General features: G+C 39.7%; 1 protein-coding gene and 1 long non-coding RNA gene across 11 annotated transcripts in view; one reads left to right on the top strand and one right to left on the bottom strand.

Annotated features, from left to right (window-relative positions):
• Positions 1-4,102, bottom strand: part of LOC122459674 — a 42,757-nt gene extending 38,655 nt beyond the window's left edge. The window contains exon 1 of the long non-coding RNA XR_006280498.1: positions 3,945-4,102. This is a non-coding gene — a long non-coding RNA (uncharacterized LOC122459674). The remainder of the gene's footprint in view (positions 1-3,944) is intronic.
• Positions 4,103-4,266: 164 nt separating this feature from the next.
• Positions 4,267-22,797, top strand: part of CCDC88A (coiled-coil domain containing 88A) — a 354,197-nt gene continuing 335,666 nt past the window's right edge. For 8 of the 10 annotated variants that reach the window (XM_043512327.1, XM_043512326.1, XM_043512325.1 and 5 more), the window contains exons 1-2: positions 4,673-5,214; positions 5,312-5,412. In XM_043512327.1, the coding sequence (XP_043368262.1) occupies positions 5,152-5,214; positions 5,312-5,412 (164 nt within the window). In that variant the 5' untranslated portion in view covers positions 4,673-5,151. Of the gene's footprint in view, positions 4,358-4,672; positions 5,215-5,311; positions 5,413-22,797 lie in introns of those variants that run through there. The other 2 variants (XM_038395536.2, XM_038395525.2) reach the window with 1 other exon arrangement.

Genomic DNA, 22,797 nt, shown 5'->3' with positions numbered 1-22,797 from the left:
CTCATGGCGATCAGGGGAGGTCCTGGATGACTAGAAAAAGGCTAATACTACATCTTTAAAAAAGGGAATAAGGAGGATCAGGGAAACTACAGGCCAGTATGCCTGACCTCAGTCCCTGGAAAAATCGTGGAGCAGGTCCTCAAGGAATCAATTCTGATGCACTTAGAGGAGAGGAAAGTTATCAGGAACAGTCAGCATGTATTCACCCAGGGCAAGTCATGCCTGAATAACCTAATTGCCTTCTATGATGAGATAATTGGCTCTGTGGATGAGGAGAAAGCAGTGCATGTATGATTCCTTGACTTTAGCAAAGCTTTTAATATGATCTCCCACAGTATTCTTGCCATAAAGTTAAAGGAGTATAGGCTGGATGAACGGACTATAAGGTGGATAGAAAGCTGGCTAGATTGTTGGGCTCAACGGGTAGTGATCAATGGCTCCATGTCTAGTTGGCAGTCGATATCAAGCGGAGTGCTCCAAGGGTCGGTCCTGGGGCTGGTTTTGTTCAATATCTTCATTAATGATCTGGAAGATGGTGTGGACTGCACCCTCAGCAAGTTTGCAGATGACACTAAACTGGGAGGAGTGGTGGATATGCTGGAGGGTAGGAATAGGATACAGAGGGACCAGACAAATTAGAGGATTGGGCCAAAAGAAATCTGATGAGATTCATAAAGGTCAAGTGCAGAGTCCTGCACTTATGACGGAAGAATCCCATGCACTGCTAAAGACTATGGACTGAGTGGTTAGGCAGCAGTTCTGCAGAAAAGGACCAAGGGTTATGGTGGATGAGAAGCTGGATATGAGTCATCAGTGTGCCCCTGTTGCCAAGAAGACTAACGGCATTTTGGGCTGTATAAGTAGAGGCATTGCCAGCAGATTGAGGGACATGATCATTCCTCTCTATTCGACATTGGTGAGGCCTCATCTGGAGTATTGTGTCCAGTTTTGGGCCCCACACTACAAGAAGGATGTGGAAAAATTGGAAAGAGTCCAGCAGAGGGCAACAAAAATGATTAGGGGGTTGGAGCACATGACTTATGAGGAGAGGCTGAGGGAACTGGGCTTGTTTAGTCTGCAGAAGAGAAGAGTGAGGGGGGATTTGATAGCTGCTTTCAACTACTTGAAGTGGGGTTCCAAAAAGGATGGATCTAGACTGTTTTCAGTGGTATCAGATGACAGAACAAGGAGTAATGGTCTCAAGTTGCAGTGGGGGAGGTTTAGGTTGGATGTTAGGAAAAACTTTTTTACTAAGAGGGTGGTGAAGCACTGGAATGGGTTACCTAGGGAGGTGGTGGAATCTCCTTCCTTCGAGGTTTTCAAACTTGACAAAGTCCTGGCTGGGATGATTTAGTTGGGGATTGGTCCTGCTTTGAGCAGGGGGTTGGACTAGATGACCTCCTGAGGTCCCTTGCAGCCCTGATATTCTATGATTCTTTAATAACGAGTCGTGTAGCCTCAAGTAAAAAGCATTATTGCAATCCATCCTACAGGTTGCAAGACATGGATTTCAGTGATGTGGTTCTGTGCCATAAAAAAAAATTCACAACTTCTTAATATTTCAGAGGTGAACAAAATCTTCTTGAAACTACTAAAAATTGGATTTCCATATTTCAATATGCAGTAAAAAAACCTCTACCTTTTGTATCTTTAGTGGCACACTTGGAGGCAAACCCTATTAGTAGACAGATTAGCCATCACACACAATTTCCCCCCATCCCACCACCAATGCCTTTCCTGTAGAGCGGTTTAGTTTCAACTAACTGTTTTATGTCACTCTTCAATCTTGAAGAAGCAATGAAAGAGTCCCAAGACGGAGTGGCCATGATTGGCTGAGACAGAACTACATATCTGGGTACCATCAGTGTATTTGTACTAACACCATGCTGTCTTGTCAATTATCAGAGGGAAGTTATATATATAATATAATATATATATATAATTCTGAAGCTAATCTGAGGATGTATAACAGAAATCAAGGTAAATTTTCTTGAATTTGCAATTTCACAATTGCTGCAATTATAACAGCTTGTCAATTTTATTGTGTGGTTATGCTAAAAAAATTATGAAAGTAATACATTACTTTTCCCCCATTTTGTTTATGTGTTGGTATTCCCTTGCCTATACCTCCAGACTTTGCAATTAACTATGAATCATTTGTTGAAATGCACCGATTTGCAGTGGACTTCTTAAAGAAATTATAAAATGGATACCATAAATTCAGTGGCCTGACTGCTCCATATACTGAGACAATATGGATGAGGTAATATCTTTTATTGGATCAACTTCTGTTGTTGAAAGAGACAAGCTTTTGAGCTTCACAGAGGTCTTCTTCATGTTTGTGTAGCTGAAAAGCTTGTCTCTTTCATCAACAGAAGTTGGTCCAGTAAAAGATATTACCTCACCCACCTTGTCTCTAATATCCTGGGACCAACAGGGCTATAACAACACTGCAAACAGTATACTCATTATCTAGAAATGCCCAGAACATGCATAAAGTGAGTGCTCCTGCTGTCCAGTGATGTCATAACAACACCCAAGATGGAAAAAACCCAAACAAAACATACTTTTAAAACTGTTTCATCAAATGTTCATCTCATAATAATAACACAGATGTCAGCACAAAGTATTTTCTAGGAATTGAAGATCAACTGGTGTTACTAACCTGCAGCTGAGTCTTGGGGATCAACAGTTCCTCCTAGCCAGTCTTTAATTCCCAAGAAATGCTTTATAGCACACGGAGAGCTTACTGGTTAGTTATCCAGGCTTTTACAAAAATGCTTTCGTAGTTGGGTTTAAGGGCTAGTAGTTTATTGGCCATTATTCACTCATGTATCACCAGACCTTTACTCTGGTCCAAGACTTCACAACGTTGTTTTCCCTGCCTGTTCCCATTCATGGCAAAACTAACAATGAAACCTCCCTACTCATCTGTTTTGGGAGGGAAGGAGAGAAAGAAGAACCTGCTTTGTATACATCCATGACCGATTTACAGAGAGATGAAATCTCATCATTGCAAAGCAAAGCCAAGCCACCCAAATCTACAACTTTTGTTGTGTGTTAATAATTTACCAGTAAATCTCTTGTATTTGAAATCTGATTTAAAGACTATTTTCCCCACAACCCACAATTTATTTTTTCTACTCTTTTACAGGGTAGAAGAGGTCATTAAGGGAGATTTCCTTCCTAATCTTAGAGAATTCGGACAGATATGGCATCCAGACATTTGGGTTAAAAACACAATCTGTTTCCCTATTTGGAATTTTTTCGAAGATTTAATTTGAACCATATTAGGCTGGAAGGGCTGAAAAAACAAGATAAAGTTATCTGGAAAATATGCAGCTAAAATTTCTCTCCTGTCACATGAGAGTGGTTGGATTTAGTCTGAGATTTGTAAACTGCTCTGTCAATACAATACAGTCTGAGTATATTAAGTACATAAAATCTCCTATATTAATGTAATGCTTGAGATGAGAACTGAATGCGTAAGAGTCAGGAGACAGCACTAGGACAATAGCGTGGGTGAACACACTGCTTGTCATCATTAACAAGATCGTCCTCGTTCCCCTCTTTGTCCCAAGTTCAAGCAGACTGGTTTCGTCTATGTGGGTGTGTCTCAATTTCACCTTTAAAAAAAAAAAAAAAAGAGAGAGGACCCCTCCCTCAAAACCCCCCTACGATCCGTGGTTATGAGAGTGGCTGAACCACCTCATCCGCAGGGTGCAGAAAAGGGAGAATGCAGCGCCTCTCTTTCTCCTCCAGGGGAACTGGAGAAGACTGACACCTTTTTTTTCCCCCACCCCAGAGGGGTTTCACCCCACTCTTCCCTCGCACACCTTTGCCCCACAGAGAGTCAAACTGAATCAGTATCCTTCTGCCAGCGGGCAGACAGAGCAATCAAGCCCCAGAGGAGCCCGAGGGCAGAGGCACGCCCCACCCCTCACCTTCGGTCTATTGTAGCTTCTCCGAGCTCCCGAGTCCCGCCCCACCGTGGACGCGCGTCTCCGCTGCCGCTGCTGCAGTGCGCGAGCTGAAGTTGTGTGCGCGGGCGCGAGCCATGCAGCGGTTTCCCCCCATCCCCCTCCTCAATTCCACCACCATCCAGAGGCGGAGAATAGGTTGGCGGAGGGATACTCTTCGTTTTTGCGGAGACGGGCTAGGGATCCATCCGCTCTTGCTTTCCTTGGAGCCGTGTGTACAGAGAGTGTGATGCGGCTGTGCTGGGGCTGATTGGGCTTGGTGGCCGTTACTTGGAGAAGGGACGGGGGGCGGTTCCTGCAAAGGAAATTAGTTCTCAGGGACAGCGGGAGGTTGAGGAGCCAAGGGAGCAGGGGGGAATTGAGGAGTCTGCTGGGAGGTAGGGGGGGCTCAGGAGCAGCGAGGCACCAAGGAGCAAGTAGGGGTGTTGGGCGCTGAGAAGCCGCGGAAAGGAGGGAGCCTGCGAGTGCAACGGGCGTGGGGGAGGGCGAGATCACAGGGCGAGGCAGATTGCATGTGGGAAGGAGTCTTGTCCCTTCTCTGTCGCAGTTCAGTTGATGGCAGCGGGGGCTAGAAAGGGGAACTGATTAGAAATAGCTTCCCCTCGCTGCTGGGGGGTAGGCTGCTTCCCTATCCCTGGGCTGCCTGTGACACTAGTGGGGGCGGGAGGGGGTTCAGAGGCTGTGCCTCTCATCGGCGCAACGTTTAATCTGAGGTGGGGGCTGCTGAGTGGTATTTGCCCCCTCTTCCTCCTCTCCTTGCTCTGGGGGCGATTAGGCTGGAGAGTTAAACTGGGGTTTCCCCTCCTTGCTGAGTGAGGAGTTGCAGCGGTAGCCTGGAGGGTTTTGTTGTTTTTTTTTTTTTGTCGGATGTAGATTCCAGCAGCTTTTCTCCTTTCTTTCCTTCCTTCTTCCCCTTCACTATGTAGAGCGGGAGAGACCCATCAATAGGAAGGCTGAAATGAATGTAGACGGACTTTCAATTGCATTTTTTTAAAAAAAGAAGAGGATAAATCTCAGCTGTCAATACACAGTTTTTTATATTGCTTTGGAGAAATGGGGGTCATTTGCTGCTGCTAAATCCTGGGAGCGTTTTAGAGAGTTGCTACAAAGAGGGCAAATCTGTATTTTTTTGAAGCAAAGGAGCCACATTGATTTTAGCCTTTTTTATAAAATGGAGAATGAGATATTCACACCCCTGTTGGAGCAGTTTATGTCTAGCCCTCTTGTCACCTGGGTAAGCATTAATTTTCCCAAATGGCATTTTTTAAGGGTAAATATCTAGCTGCAGAGTTTGAGGTGGAGTTAGTGTCATGGTGATGATTATATTTTAGGTTAAGACATTTGGACCCTTAGCTGGAGGAAATCGGAGCAATCTGGAGGAATATGTGGCTCTAGTGGATGGCATATTCTTGAACGAAGTCATGCTCCAAATGTAAGTGCCTGAGTGTGTGTTTTTTGTCATTGTATATTTTATTTTTTGTCAAGTCTTTTGTTTCTTCAACATGTCATTTGACTTCCGGGAATCACTTTGTAAATATGTCTGATCATAAAATTGTGTTTTGGCTAAAAGTATTCATGTGGTCAGTTATGAGGAGAATCTAACTTATACTACATTTAGTCTATAATTTGTTGCCACTGGAATCTTTTTTTTCTAATATAGAGAACATTTTTAAAATTTACTATTCAAAATCTGGAACTGTATTGTTAATTATATGATACTGCCACTAGAATTTGCAAGTCTGAGACAGTATGGCAAAAATGACATAATTGCAAAGTATGTGGTGCAATACCCACAGGATCATGAAATGTAAGATTTAATAGAAATTCTGTTTTTTATAAACATCTGCAAATACAGTTTCATTTTGACATAAATGGTTTAAAAATAAAGATGTAAATTAAAATCTTGAAGAATAGCAATGGACTTGAGTGTCAAGCACAACTTAAATAAAAGACCAGAATGACTAATAATTTGACTGTTGATGAAGTTCTGATGTTTTGTTTTAGTTCATGTGGCATATGATTTTTTGAAATTGTGTGATACACCGTTATATATTGCATGCATGCTAAGTGGGACAGACTTGTTTTTTACTTCGTTTCTACAGGATCAGAAACTTTAGTAAGCACTGGTTGTGAATTGTTGTATGACTACATTTTTATTCATAGTGTAGAACAGTGGTCCTCAACCTTTCTGTGGGAATAGCATATTCCTATTCTCAGAAGACTGTGGCGGGCGCCAGACACCCTTCTGCCAATTTTTTGTTTATTGCCACAAACCATACACCACACAGTTTTTCTGTTTGGTATCAGAAACTAATTATTGAACATTTTGATTGTTTTAAAGGCATGTATAATTGTATAAGAGTTACAAAAGTGAACAAATTAGATTAGTATATTATTAGTCACAATTTAGAAAATATGTATGTTGGAGTAAATAAGTGCCCCACTTATTGAAGTTTAAATAAAAACAGAACTGAAGTATATGTCAGTTTATTAAGAAGTATTGTGATTTCTTCCACAGTTGTGACTATGGAACATTGCTTACTAGTATACTGCCCAGATAGTGACATCTTTCACACGTACATTTCTTTAGCACTGTACTTCACTAATAAGCAAGATGGTACTGGTGGAAAGAACTTCTCTTTTTAAGCTGGCCTTTGCTTTTTTCTCCCCACAATATTTTAAAGTCTTCCTATATAAATTTAACCTATGCTTGGATATCTAGATAGGAATAACTATACACATAAGTACAGATATACCAGTGTGTAAGCAGCTTGCAATGACAGGTGTTCATCAAGAATACTACCCAGCGATGGCCAGGCACATTCTTGTACTCTGTTTATACTGTTTTCACTCATGGTAAAAATATTGTTAAATTATTAATTGTATGTACAGTATTGTAAATATGTATACTGGATGTACTGAGCAACTTTAAAGCCAAGTTTTTGGCCTTCTGAAGTCAAGCGTCACTTTTGCCATTAACTTCAGTAGAACCAATATTTAAAATTTATTTTTGTAGTATAGATCCTGCAGAGAAATGTTCAAAATATGGTGAAGTCAATAAGAACCCTTTTAAAAAAATGTGTATCTTCTTCTAGAAAGCTTTTATTGTTGCATAAATTTGTAAGTGATTGAAGAGTACAGTGTCTTCCACCGATGAATTTATTGAAACACTGTTTTTACTGCATAATTTAATTTGAAATAATCCAAATCAGAAAAGTTAAAGTAACTTGGCAACTACGTGAATGTATATGCTGGCAACAGAATTTTTATTCATTATAAAAATGTTTAATTTTTAATTGGAGGCTGGTCAAAAACTTAATAGTTTAATCTTGAAAATATCAGGACTGAAATTCTGAGAAATTTCTCAAGTCTTTGGAATTTTATCTGACAAAATATCCTTGTAGAAATATGTTAGTAGTCTTCCTCCAAACTATTAAAAATAATACAAACTCAACAGGTACAGTTGTCATGAGGATCTATGCCCAAGATCCAGGCCCTGGTGGTTTGTTTTGTCTTGTCTTTGTGTGTAAATCTTGGACCACATCCTGAAAAAGTAGTCCACATAGAAAAGTGGTCATTACGTGTATAGATAAAATGAAAAAAATATACAAAATCCATTAGAGATAATTTTGAAAAAAAGATGATTTGATAGTCTTGCCAATAGAATGTGCATCACATTGGAAATAGAGATGAGGGAGTTGGTGGTGTCCAATATTTTATATTTGTAAAAATAATTTCAGTTATAACCTTGTTTTCATGTTTGTAACTTTTTTCCAAAATATTAATCTTTTGGGTTGAAATTTGCTGTGCTTGCTCTCTGTCCAAACTTGACATTTCTTGGAAGTTTGAGCAAAATCTCTCCAACTGCTCTTTTATAAATTTGTATTTGGTAAGGGTGAAAAAATGTTGCTTGTTTGAGGCTTGACTGTATTCCAACTGAAAGGCTCATTTTGAGCCTTTCTGTTGACTTTTAGGGCCCAATCCAATTCCCACTGACATACAGACAAAAGTGTCTGGTTATAGGTAAAGTATGGCAAAAATGTCTGTTTTGGAAGTTTGCATGAATGCAGTTTTTCATCAAAGGCTTACTTTTCTTGATTTGAAAAGGATATGGGTGTTTGAAAAACTGTATGCTGAGCATACATTGTAGATAATTTATACATGTTCTTTTCATTATAGCAAGAATTACACTCGTAATGTTTCAGAGTAGCAGCCGTGTTAGTCTGTATTTGCAAAAAGAAAAGGAGCCTTTCGTGAGAGGCTCATGAAAGCTTATGCTCAAATAAATTTGTTAGTCTCTAAGGTGCCAGAAGTACTCCTTTTCTTTTTACTGGTAATGTTGAATCTCCACTCATCTTCCCAAACACCCACTGAAACAAACAACTCAAGAAACAAAGCTATGCCCCCAGCAGAAATGTTACCTCAGAAATGGAGGAGAGCCAAAGGCTTCAAGAAGTCCACTGGGCACTTTGCTATTGCTACTGATTTTACTGGAAAGTGCTCAGATATTACAGCAGTGGGCAGCAGTTTAAAACCCTTACAGAGCTATGCACTTAAAGATAGATGCAGTTTTAAAATGAACCTTAACATTTACCTATACTTTTCCTTTAAAACTTTAGTTACCATGTACAAGAGAAGTGTGACAGAAAAAATAGTACTAGTGCATTTTGAGACACATTAGCTTTTGAAAAGTTTTCTAAAAATCATAATGTGGTAATTGTCTAGATACCTTGTGATAGGGTTAGAAACAAAAATTCTTTACACCACCATACTTTCGTACTCCAATGGAGAGCATGAACTGTTGTTCCAGCAAGAATAATTAGGAGTGATAGTTGCGTTAGATGTGAGAAGTGCTACCAGAAGCATGTGTCTAATACATTAAGTGCTATCATCTTTTTAACATTCTACACTAGTGTGCTTCAAGTGTCTGATGCTATTAACGTTAGTGTTTTAGTGCCAGAGTGCAGCTAGCAATATGTATTGACTGAAACCTTTTTATAGGATGACATTACGTGTTTCTGATTTTTGTGTCAGTATTGGAGGTGGGTATGTGTGTGTGTGTGTGTGTGTGTGTGGTTAATATGTGGGTAGGGAAACCATCACAGTAAGCAGTTTACATAGGTTCAGAACATGAACAATTGGACACTGTTTCAACGGTTGAAGCCCTGCTGCCTTTCTGCTTTGGTACATATTTCATTTTTGCCAAATGTTTTAAAACAAATGTTATATGAATTTATGAAGGGGAGTATTAATCTTGGATTAGAAATGGTTTATGTTAAAATAATTGTGCAATCTAAAAGGAGGTTTTGTTTGTTAGAGAAAACGTGTGTGATTTAAAGTAGGGTCATTGATTCTGTCTCGGATTAGCCAGCCGTCAGGAGTTTTAGTATGGCATTTAGTGTGCGTTACTCCTAGCTGGACAAACTTTACTTCCAAGAGCTAAGATGTTTTATGACTATGGAAGCAGATGTCAGTCAGAATAATTAGTTTCCAATAGTCATACAGTGGGTACTGAGACTTTTATTTGTATCTAGATTGATTTCACCAGTTCTCAGTCAAAAAAAGAAAATTCTATGCTTTGTAATTTTGCATGTATCTTTGGCTCCTTTTGAATGCAGATGAAACTATATCACAGGGGTTCCCAAATTGTGGGCCTGGGTGGTCCGCTGGTGCAATTTAATCATGAAAAGGAAACATGTACATTGTTTGTTTACAGTGTTACATTTTATATATATGTAATAATTAAAATGAATAATTTTCCTGAAGAAGTGTTAATAGTGGGCCGAAGTGCCTATCACAGCTGCACAGATGGGCTGCAGGGAAAAAAGTTTGGGACCCCCTGCCGTATGGTACAAGTTCTCAAACTGAAGGGGAGGCGGGCTGGCCTGGGGGGTTTATAATGTATTCTGTGTGTGGGTATGAGAGAGACTGCACACATTTTACCCACAGCAATGAATTAGCAAAGCTGATTATTCGAGACGTATCAGGCCCTCAGATGGCACTGTGCATTTGACTCTAGAGGGTGCTGTGCATTTTGATGGATTTCTGTTAAGCCTGCATATCATTATACAAAGTCATTGCCAACTGTAGGTTAATCCATTTGCTTACAATTGATTGCGTACACCGCATTGTAGCATCGACCACACTTGTGGTTTTGCTCTTGCTCTTGTTGCAATGGATCGTTGGTTCTGTTTGAATCAATGCCTTACTGTTTTTAATATTTAGTGAGAGTTGCATGTTTTTTTTTTTAATTGGTACATGTACTTGTGTGGTGGTCGGGGGTGTAAACTACTACAGACATATAGAAGGGGAGCACGAGCAAATAAGTTTAAGAACCACTGCCATATGGTTCGCAAACTTCAGAGGATCTCTTCCTTTACTGGGAACTTCAGAGACAACTTCCAAACTAATACTCTTTAAGGGAGGAAGGATAGTCCAGCAATTAGAAAAGTAGCTTGAGATTTGGGAGTTATGAACTTGATTTTCTGCTCCCACACAGACTTCGTGTATGACTCAAATCACTTAGTCTTTCTGTGCCTCAGTTCCCCACCTGTAAAATAAAGTTAATAGTATTCCCTGTGAAGATAAATGGATTGAAGATTGTGAGGTGCTCAGATACTACAGTAACTGTCACCATATAAGTACCTAAGATAGATTAAATGGTATTTAAAACTGTATTTTAATTAATTTTTTTTCAATGTACATAGTGCTCCTGTTGCACATCTGCATGCACTTACATAATAATAATACATTGTTAGCTCTTAGATATTTTCATCCATAGATCACAAAGGCCCTGACTGTTAATCTTCTATTTTTTAGTCTTAAAATATTTCTTGCTATATGTGTTACGGTTATGATGTATAGAAGGCCTGTAGCTTAAATATTTACATATTTAAAGTACCAGTTACTAAAAGAAATACAAAGTAAAGAGACAAATTATATTTTGAATTGAAAAAAGTTGTCTAAAGTTACATTGATAAATTTCTCAGTTATACTCAGATTAGTACTGTCTTATCAAAATAAATTAAACTATTTAAAAACTTGTACAAATGGAAAATTCCTTTATGACTCAATAGCGACTACTACATTTTTTATGTTGTGAGTATAAACTCTTATGCTGGAATTCATAAATTTTCACGTTTCTCTATATTTAAGAAAATTAATTTGTCTTTTTGCAGTAGAGAGGAACATATTACATAATACAATTTTAGTAGCACATTAGATCATTCAGATATTTTATTGTATGTGGGAATGTCAAGACCGCAGGACTTGTACAAAAGTAGAAACATGAATATTTGTTAATTCTCAGGTGGAAACAGATAACATAGAATGCTTTTCACAATTATATTTGTTAATCGGTAGGTCTAAGGATTTACTGAGTATGCAGGTTATTCCACTGATTGTTGATTATGGATAGTGTTATATAATCAGTGCATACATTAATAATATGTAAAAATAACAAAGTATGAAAGTGGCAACACAGGCATAACTAGTCTCTTATAGAACGTTTGTTTTTGTTTTAGCTTTAATAGATGGCATTCTATATTATATAGACATTTTTTGTGTTTTATGGAAATCTAACAGTAGTATAGTTTGTGGCCTGGATCTTGCAAAGTTTAGTCCCATGAAATAAAGTTCAACATGTAAATGTTTGCAGGATTTGGGGCTGTCATTACATTTACACCATCCATGAGCTTTCAGCCATATAATGGTGACCTGCAGCTATATTATGGTCTTACGGAAGAGTTCCTTTGATTGTGCTTTATGTCTGTTATGGAAATAGCACTATTGGGATATAAACCTCTTGGTAATGATGAGGAAAAAGAGCATGCCGTACAGGCAAACTACAAGTATTGCTCTCAAAGAGCTGAATTTAGGTCTTGAAAACTAATGGTAACTAAATCAAGCATATTTAAAAATAAATTAGAAATTCACCATTTAGAGTTAACATTTTCAGCTTTAGAAATACTAAGTATGAGTGGTTACCATTCTCATTCTGCTCTAAAACATAGTCCATACACTGTGTGGAGTCAACTTTCTCCCTTCCTAGAGTTTGGTTTTATTATTTGAGAAAATAAACAACAAATAATAATGTTCAGTTAAAGTTCAAGTTTGATTACTGCTATTTGGGTTCCTTTTTGAGGACTGTACAATCAGTACCATAGGTGGTCTTGTTCTTGATCTGCGTGGAGTAACACACTGGTGAGTCAGGAGGAGCTACTTAGCATCTACCAGCAGGATCATCTCCAGCTATTAATGAAGTATTTTTACACGAGAACACTGGCTGTTCTGTTACATTAAGGAACCAACTAATTCCCCATTGCTGTATAATCTTTATCATTCACTAGCCCCATGTGACTTACATTGCTTCCCACTAAAGTTTGCAAAAAAATATACAAAACTCAAGTTAAAAAGTAACTATATTATTACTGGAGACTTTTGTGTACTCTGATGAACAAGACCAAATTCTGTAGCACCAGACCCTAAATACTGGGGCAACATTATTTTATTGTATTGCATTCTCATTCCCGTTATCCATGTCCAAACTGTCTTTTGGTTGAAAATATGAATATTACATCAATTAGTAAGTTATAATTCTCAACCATATTTTAACAGTGATTATTTTAGAGGGTAGTGGTTTTTTTCACTCTGCTTTTTCTAGTGGGTGACTGCACTCAGGGGTCCCTCAGCTCCCATGATATTGTGCAGGCGGCCTACTCAACAACCTTCTCTCCCCATTTCCATGCCATGTGTGCAGAACATGCACTGTAAGCTAACTTGCTCCTCTTTGTGAAGAAAGCTGGAGGCAAGAGGCAGCTGCAGGCAAATCCTGCCAGGGTAGGGAGATGGAAAATAAAATGCTAGGTGAATTTAGAAGCAAAATGCTGAATTCTGTAAGACCTTGGAAAAATGTCAAATTTTGCAGCTGCAGAGTCCATGTCCTCTTCCCTCAATTGAGATGAACAGGGCACACCTCTCAGACTTACTGTTACAGACACAGGCAAGTGTCACTGTTTGTTTTATATTTGTTCACATTTTTAATTCTTTGCTATCAGAAGTGCTAGAATTTTTTAAAATAAAATTTAAGATTGTGGAGCGCAATTGTGCAAAAAGGAGGAACAAATTCCATTGCTGCCGTGTACACAGGGCCCTAAATATTATTGTTCGAAAAGAATCCTGTAAATAAGAAATGGGATTTTATAAATGCCTAATGATTTATTTTATCTAAAGCAGGACTTCCATCTTATACATGTTAACAAGTCCATAGGAGGTGTATGGTGGTAGGATCTGTACTTGCGTGATGTATTGGAGTAGTGGATGGATAAAGGGAATAGAGGACATGAAGAGACATATCGTCATGGAAATTTGCCAACAGTTAGTCTTTCCCTGTCCTTCTTTTTCTCCCCTGTCACCACCAAGTGATTTAACACAGAACCAGGGAAAGGATCATTTGGAGTTCCTATTCCCCCAAAATATCCCTCCCCAAGCCTTTACACCCCCTTTCCTTCAGGGGCTTGAGAATAATATCTTAACCAGTTGGTTACAAAGTGATCACAGACCCAAACCCCTGGGTCTTAGGACAAGAGAGAAATCAGTTAGGTTCTTAAAAGGTAAAAGATATTTTAAAAAAAGGTAAAAATCACCTCTATAAAATCAGGATGGAAAATAAGTTTACAGGGTAACAAAAGATTCAAAAACACAGCAGAACTTCTTCTAGGCTTAGTTTCAAAGTTACAAAAAACAGGTATAAACCTTCTTCCAGCAAAGATAATCTAACACGCCTTGCCTGGCTTTTACTTACAATTTGTAATATAAGATACTTTTAGGATGGTTTATAGGAGAAGGAGTTTTCTGACCTGATGCTTCTCTGCTTCCCAAGAGAACACACCAAAACAAAGCCTGCCTCTCACCTGGATTTGAAGGTATCTTCTTTCCCCATTGGTCCTTTTGGTCAGGTGCCAACTAGGTTATTTGAGTTTCTTAATCCCTTGCAGGTTAGGAGGAATTCCAGGCTACCCTTAGTTTTATGACAGCATTGCTCAGCAAAGCCAACAAAACTAAACAAATTCGGAGTTTCTCGGCCCATTTTGGAGATATGTTGAAGCAAAAAAGTATAAGAATAAGTTTTTGAAAAAGTAAACTTCAGTTAAATTTTCAAAATATGGTACAGTAATTTAGAACTGTTTGACAATTTTCCAGTAAAAAAAATTGGCCTCAGATGAGATGTGTGCAAAACTTCAGGAAGACAGGAATTTTGTGAGGTAGTTGAGGAAAGTTTTAAAAATTGGATTTATGATAGGGTGCTATCTTCATTCTTAACTTGAGAAGCAACTACTGCCATAACACAGTTGATGTCTGGCAATGAAATTATCAGTTTTTTCATAAACAATAGTCACAACTGGCTCATAAATACTTCATCATGAATAAAAACCACAAACTTAATGTTCTAATAACTCCCTTTGGTGTACACTGTGTTGAGAGTAAAGTTGAGTGGAAGTGAAACACTCATCTGGTTCAGAAGGGTTACCTAAGAGAGAGAACTGACGTTTTATTGATATAAATAAGCCCAGATCTACATTGTGAAATCTTCGTGCTGTATCTGTCAGCGGTGTGAGGAATTACGAGATCGGACTGACATAGCTGTGCAGGCAAAAGTTTGTAGTGTAGGTGAAGTTATACTGGCAAAACTGTGCTTTTGCCAGTGTAGTTTATTTTGCTTCAGGGGTAGGGGTGCGGGTTGGAATGGAATAAGGTATACTTGCAAAATGCCAGTTTTGCAAACAAACTCTGCACTAAGATCGCTTTGCTGGGAGAGTGTACTGGTATAGCTGTACTGGCAAAGTGCTTCTATTGTAGATCTAGCATAAATGTCAGAAATCAATTTCCCAGAGTAATTGTAGCTTGCCAGCTTTGTCCTTATCACCAATTTATACCACAGTTGAGAGGGGATTTAGTTACCAAAACTTAATTGAAAATTAGTTTAAAAAAACCAAAAGACCTTGCCATCTTAGTATGTGTCTGTATGCACACTTAGTACACCATAGATTTACACTTCAGCTTGCCACAAACTAAGTCTTCCTCTACACTTTAGAGCTGGGGGTGTGAGTCCAAGCTTGAGCAGATGTACTCACACTAGCTCTCATTGAGCTAAAAATAGTAGTGTAACTGCAGTAGCATGGACTGTGGCGAACGGTGGCACGGGATAGCTACCCTGAGTATGTTTCCATGGGATCTAAGTGGATTTGTACTCAGTGTGGCTAGCCTGTGCCATGGCAGCCACACTGCTGTTTTTAATGTGCTAGGTTGATGAGAGGTAGTGTGAGTGTGAGTACTTGAGCTGGGCATTATACTCCCAGTTCCAAGTACAGATGTAGGCATAGTGTAAGTGTGGCTATAGGATACTGCTGCCATACTAGAAGTTCCCTAGTGTGCTTTAATCAACTTGTGTTTTAAACTAGGTAGATTGTAACAGCCTGTGAAGTGTGTATTTTATCTCAGTTTTACTGCTAGAAAGAAAAACTGAGTAAGAGTGCAGTAGTATATTGTTCCAGGTCACACAGGTTGTGCTTTAGTTGCGGATGCTTTGTTTTTATTTTTTTCTGCTGTAATTCAGTTAATTGACAGCCAAATAACAGCTATAATCCCCCATTTTAAAATGAATAGGTTTCTTTATTTTTTCCTCTTTCTCAATCCCAAATTGGGATTATGTTTGAGTTTCCTCCTTTTCTTTACATGTCCTCTGCTACTGTTCTGTTTGTGGGTTTTCTCTTTCATAGATATTAAGGTCAGAAGGGACCATTATGATCATCTAGTCTGACCTCCTGCACAATGCAGGCCACAGAATCTCACCCACCCACTCCTGTGATAAACCTCTCACCTATGTCTGAGCTATTGAAGTCCTCAAATTGTGGTTTAAAGACTTCAAGGAGCAGAAAATCCTTCAGCAAATGACTCGTGCCCCATGCTACAGAGGAAGGTGAAAAACCTCCAGGGCCTCTTCCAATCTGCCCTGGAGGAAAATTCCTTCCTGACCCCAAATATGGCGATCAGCTGAACCCTGAGCATATGGGCAAGATTCAAGCCAGATACCCAGGAAAGAATTCTCTGAGATAACTCAGATCCCATCCCATCACAGGCCATTGGGCCTATTTACCATGAATATTTAAAGATCAATTAATTGCCAAAATCATGTTATCCCATCATACCATCTCCTCCATAAACTTAGAGTTTAATCTTAAAGCCAGATTGGTCTTTTGCCCACACTGCTTCCCTTGGAAGGCTGTTCCAAAACTTCACTCTTCTGATGGTTAGAAACCTTTGTCTAATTTCAAGTCTAAACTTCCTGATGACCAGTTTATATCCATTTGTTCTTGTGTCCACATTGGTACTGACCTTAAATAATTCCTCTCCGGTATTTATCCCTCTGATATATTTATAGAGAGCAATCTTATCTCCCCTTAGCCTAACCAAAAGAAGGCTGAACAAGCCAAGCTCCTTAAGTCTCCTTTCATAAGACTGGTTTTCCATTCCTCGGATCATCCTAGTAGCCCTTCTCTATACCTGTTCCAGTTTGAATTCATCCTTCTTAAACATGGGAGACCAGAACTGCACACGGTATTCCAGATGAGGTCTCACCCGTGCCTTGTATAATGGTACTAAAACCTCCTTATTTCTACTGGAAATACCTCGCCTGATGCATCCCAAGATGGCGTTAGCTTTTTTCACGGCCATATCACATTGACGGCTCATAGTCATCCTGTGATCTACCAATACTCCAAGGTCCTTCGTTCTCTTCCAGATTAGGTCCCACTTTGTTGCTTCTCTGGTTTCTTCTTACTGAACTGCTTAACCCCCCCACCCCCCAAAAAAAACCAAACCCCACAATCCTCAAACAAAACAAACACAACTCACTGGGGAAAGAGGCATTTTTCAAGATATATTATTCGTGGAGCACATGGCCTAGATGGGCAAAGAGATTATCTAGACATCCGATGAAGTGAGCTGTAGCTCACAAAAGCTTATGCTCAAATAAATTTTAGTCTCTAAGGGGCTACAGGTACTCCTTTTTCTTTTTTCTGGACAGTACTGTGACTTCTGCTAATTAAGACTCCTCACTCTTCTCCCTTGAGTTGCTGCGAGTTGGTAAGGAGAGGCATGGCATGAACTCCAGCAGGACTCCTAGGTTACTATTGCTGAGCATTGTTGAAGGAAAGCTCTGAAACTCCTTCTCCATTACTGCATTAGGCCAACAATGAGTCGAATCACTGATCGGAGGCAGTATCAAAGGCTACTGCTTAGCCCAGACCCTACTGATCCAGTTTCCCTCATGAGATTTTCCCCCTTTCATGTAAATGCTAGACTCGAGGGGGGAAATTTGGAAGGAGGGGGTCTTTTAAAAGTGGTATAACAATTCAGTAAACTTAAAACTGTAAATATGCTATATTTTTGGGATGGGGAGCAGCAGAAACAAGTTGATAAATCATATTTGAGTGTTTATTGTTGAATGTGCACAAAAATATATCTTAGGGGACCTAGTTATTAGGACTCTGTTTACAATTAAATTTTTATTATTTGGTGTAAGACACTTGGGGCTATGACCTTTCTCAAATTTGGTTCCCTGTTTCTCATCATTATGGGACACGGTCTGACTTGTGTAAAAATTCTAAAATAAGTCCAGCAGGCAGCTATAGAGAGACATTTGCTGCTCCAGTTCTCTTTCCCCCCCCCTCCCCTCTTTAAACAAGGCCCTTCCAGAAAAAAAAAATATATGGTGGTTTTGGAAGATTGTGGCTGTATATTTATGGTACTGTGTGTACCAAAACAGTGCAGTACAGAAATGTTTAAGATAGACTAAAACATTACCAGTTAACATGGCTTAAAATGTTAGTCTGTGTATTAACAAGCATTAAGAAGGCTTTTCATTCATAATTAAGGTAACTCTATTGAGCTAACAAGTGAAAAAACACATCTCTTTTGCATGTCAAGACAGGGCCTTCAGTATGTGCTTAATTCTGTCCCTGTGAGTAGTTCCATTCTACCAGAATCAGGCCCTTAATATTCTGCTCTGCATATATCTAAACTGTCAGTTAATTACAGTTAACTCACGCAATTAACTCAGAATTATCAGGCTTAAAAAAATTAATCTATTAATTGCACTGTTAATTAGGTTTCAGAGTAGCAGCCGTGTTAGTCTGTATCCGTAAAAAGAAAAGGAGTACCTGTGGCACCTTAGAGACTAACAAATTTATTAGAGCATAAGCTTTCGTGAGCTACAGCTCACTTCATCAGATTCATACAGTGGAAAATATAGTGGAGATTTTATATGCACAGAGAACATGAAACAATAGGTATTACCATACACACTGTAACAAGAGTGATCAGGTAAGGTGAGCTATTACCAGCAGGAGAGCCGGAGGGCCGAGCCGGGGGGGGAGGGACCTTTTGTAGTGATAATCAAGGTGGGCCATTTCCAGCAGTTGACGAGGACAGTAGGAGAGGAAATAAACAAGGGGAAATAGTTTTAATTTGTGTAATGACACATTCACTCCCAGTCTTTATTCAAGCCTAAGTTAATTGTGTCCAGTTTGCAAATTAATTCCAATTCAGCAGTCTCTTGTTGGAGTCTGTTTTGGAAGTTTTTTTGGTTGAAGAATTTGCCACTTTTAGGTCTGTAATCGAGTGACCAAAGATATTGAAGTGTTCTCCGAGTGGTTTTTGGATGTTATAATTCTTGACGTCTGATTTGTTTCCATTTATTCTTTTACGTAGAGACTGTCAAGTTTGGCCAATGTACATGGCAGAGGTGCGTTGCTGGCACATGATGGCATATATCACATTGGTAGATGAGCAGGTGAACGAACCTCTGATAGTGTGGCTGATGTGATTAGGCCCTATGATGGTGTCCCCTGAATAGATATGTGGACACAGTTGGCAACAGGCTTTGTTGCACGGATAGGTTCCTGGGTTCGTGTTTTTGTAGGGTGGTGTGTGGTTGCTGGTGAGTATTTGCTTCAGGTTGAGGGGGTGTCTGTAAGGAAGGACTGGCCTGTCTCACAAGATCGTTGAGAGTGATGGGTCGTCCTTCAGGATAGGTTGTAGATCCTTGATGATGCGTTGGAGAGGTTTTAGTTGGGGGCTGAAGGTGATGGCTAGTGGCATTCTGTTACTTTCTTTGTTGGGTCTGTCCTGTAGTAGGTAACTTCTGGGTACTCTTCTGGCTCTTCAATCTGTTTCTTCACTTCAGCAGGTGGGTATTGTAATTGTAAGAACGCTTGATAGAAGTCTTGTAGGTGTTTATCTCTGTCTGAGGGATTGGAGCAAATGCAGTTGTATCGTAGAGCTTGGCTGTAGACAATGGATCGTGTGGTGTGGCTGGATGAAAGCTGGAGGCAAGTAGGTAAGTATAGAGGTCGGTAGGTTTCCGGTATAGGGTAGCGTTTATGTGACTATTGCTTATTAACACCGTGGGGCCATGCGGGTACCCATAGCAGTACCGCTGATTTGAAGGTATACATTGTCCCCAAATGTGAAATAGTTATGGGTGAGGACAAAGGCAAAGTTCAGCCACCAAGTTTGCCGTGACATTATCGGGGATACTGTTCCTGATGGCTTATAGTCCATCTTTGTGTGGAATATTGGTGCAGAGAGCTTCTACATCCATAGTGCCTAGGATGGTGTTTTCAGGAAAAATCACCGATGGATTGTAGTTTCCTCAGGAAGTCAGTGGTGTCTCGAAAATAACTGGGAGTGCTGGTAGCGTAGGGTCTCAGGAGGGAGTCTGCATAGCCAGACAATCCTACTGTCAGGGTGCCAATGCCTGAGATGGGGCTTCCAGGATTTCCAGTTTTTTGGATCTTGGGTAGCAGATAGAATACCCCTGGTCAGAGTTCTAGGGGTGTGTCTGTGTGTATTTGTTCTTGTGCTTTTTCATGGAGTTTCTTGAGCAGATGGTGTGGTTTCTTTTGCAAAAAGAAAAGGAGTACTTGTGGCACCTTAGAGACTAACAAATTTATTAGAGCATAAGCTTTCGTGAGCTACAGCTCACTTCATCGGATGCATTGAGCTGTAGCTCACGAAAGCTTATGCTCTAATAAATTTGTTAGTCTCTAAGGTGCCACAAGTACTCCTTTTCTTTTTGCGAATACAGACTAACACGGCTGCTACTCTGAAACCTGTGGTTTCTTTTGGTAACCCTCAGAGGGATCGGAGGGTAATGGCTTGTAGAAAGCGGTGTTGGAGAGCTGCCTAGCAGCCTCTTGTTCATATTCAGACCTATTCATGACAACGACAGCACCTCCTTTGTGAGCCTTTTTGATTATGATGTCAGAGTTGTTTCTGAGGCTGTGGATGGCATTGTGTTCTGCACACCTGAGGTTATGGGGCAAGTGATGCTGCTTTTCCACAATTTCTGCAGAAGCACTCTACGTAGAAGTCCAGTCTGTTGTTTCGACTTTCAGGAGGAGTGCACCCAGAATCCTTCTTTTTGTAGTGTTGGTAGGAAGGTCTTCGTGGGTTAGTATGTTGTTCAGAGCTGCGTTGGAAATATTCCTTGAGTCAGAGATGTCGAAAATATGATTCTGGGTCACCACAGAACTGTATTATGTTCGTGGGGGTGAAGGGGCAGAAGGAGAGGCCCCGAGATAGGACAGATTTTTCTATTGGGCTAAGAGTATAGTTGGATAGATTAACAATATTGCTGGGTGGGTTAAGGGAACCACTTTTGTGGCAGAAGAGTACCCAGAAGTTACCAACTACAGGACAGGCCCAATAAATAACAGAATGCCACTAGCCATCACCTTCAGCCCCCAACTAAAACCTCTCCAATGCTTCATCAAGGATCTACAACCTATCCTGAAGGACAACCCATCACTCTCACAGATCTTGGGAGACAGGCCAGTCCTTGCTTACACACAGCCCCCCAACCTGAAGCAAATACTCACCAGCAACCACACAACAAAAACACTAACCCAGAAACCTATCCGTGCAACAAAGCCCGTTGCCAACTGTGTCCACATATCTATTCAGGGGACATCATCATAGGGCCTAATCACATCAGCCACGCTATCAGAGACTCGTTCACCTGCTCATCTACCAATGTGATATATGCCCTCATGTGCCAGCAATGCCCCTCTGCCATGTACATTGGCCAAATTGGACAGTCTCTACATAAAAGAATAAATGGTCACAAATCAGATGTCAAGAATTATAACATTCAAAAACCAGTCGGAGAACTCTTCATTCTCTTTGGTCACTCGATTACAGACCTAAAAGTGGCAATTCCTCAACAAAAAAACTTCAAAAACAGACTCCAACGAGAGACTGCTGAATTGGAATTAATTTGCAAACTGGACACAACTAACTTAGGCTTGAATAAAGATTGGGAGTGGATGTGTCATTACACAAATTAAAACTATTTCCCCTTGTTTATTTCCCCTCCTACTGACCTTGTCAACTGCTGGAAATGGCCCACCTTGATTATCACTACAAAAGGTCCCGTCCTCTGTCCCGGCTCTCCTGCTGGTAATAGCTCACCTTTCCTGATCACTCTTGTTACAGTCTGTATGGTAACACCCATTGTTTCATGTTCTCTGTGTATATAAAATCTCCCCACTATATTTTCCACTGTATGCTTCTGATGAAGTTAGCTATAGCTCATGAAAACTTATGCTCTAATAAATTTGTTAGGCTCTAAGGTGCCACAAATCCTCCTTTTCTTTTTACTGTTAATTAGAATACCAATTGAAATTAAATATTTTTGGATTTTTTCTACATTTTCAAATATATTGATTTCAGTTACAACACAGAATACAAATTGTATAGTGCGCTCTTTACGTTACTATTTTTGATTACAAATATTTGCATTGTAAAAATGATAAACAAACAAAATAGTATTTTTTTTAATTCACCTCATAGAAGTTCTGTAGTGCAATCTCTTTATGGTAAAAGTGTATCTTACAAATATAGATTTTTTTTGTTACATAACTGCACTCAAAAACAAAACAGTGTAAAACTTTAGGGCCTACAAGTCCACTCAGTCTTATTTCTTGTTCAGCCAATTGTTAAGACAAACAAGTTTGTTTACAGTTATGTGAGATAATGCTGTCTGCTTCTTATTTAAAATGTTACCTGAAAGTGAGAACAGGTATTCACATGGCACTTTTGTAGTTGGTGTTGCAAAGTATTTACATGCCAGATATGCTAAACATTCATATGCCCCTTCATGCTTCGGCCACCATTACAGAGGATATGCTTCCATGCTGATGATGCTCGTTAAAAAGATAGTGTTAATTACAATTCTCTCAGTCACAAATTTGTCTCCTGCTCTGTTTTACCCACATTTTGCCATATATTTCATATTATAGTAGTCTCAGATGATGATCCAGCACATGTTCATTAAGAATACTTTCACTGCAGATTTGATAAAACAAAGAAGGTACCATTGTGAGATTTATAAAAATAGCTAAAGCACTCAACCAAAGGTTTAAGAATCTGAAGTGCTGTCCAAAATCTGAGAGGGACGAGATGTGGAGCATGCTTTCAGAAGCCTTAAAAGAGCAACACTCCGATGCGGAAACTACAGAACCTGAACCACCAGAAAAGAAAATCAACCTTCTGCTGGTGGCATCTTACTCAGATGATGAAAATGAACATGTCAGTCTGCTCTGCTCTGCTTTGGATAGTTATCGAGCAGAACCCATCATCAGCAGGGATGCATGTTCTCTGGAATGGTGGTTGAAGCATGAAGGGACAAATGAATCTTTAGCACATCGGGCACATAAATATCTTGATGTCAGCTACAACAGTGCCATGCGAATGC

This window comes from Dermochelys coriacea, chromosome 3 (assembly GCF_009764565.3).
Source record: "Dermochelys coriacea isolate rDerCor1 chromosome 3, rDerCor1.pri.v4, whole genome shotgun sequence".
NCBI classification, from domain to species: domain Eukaryota; kingdom Metazoa; phylum Chordata; order Testudines; family Dermochelyidae; genus Dermochelys; species Dermochelys coriacea.
Note: the sequence above shows the minus strand (reverse complement) of the source record. Positions and strands in the feature narration are given on the sequence as shown.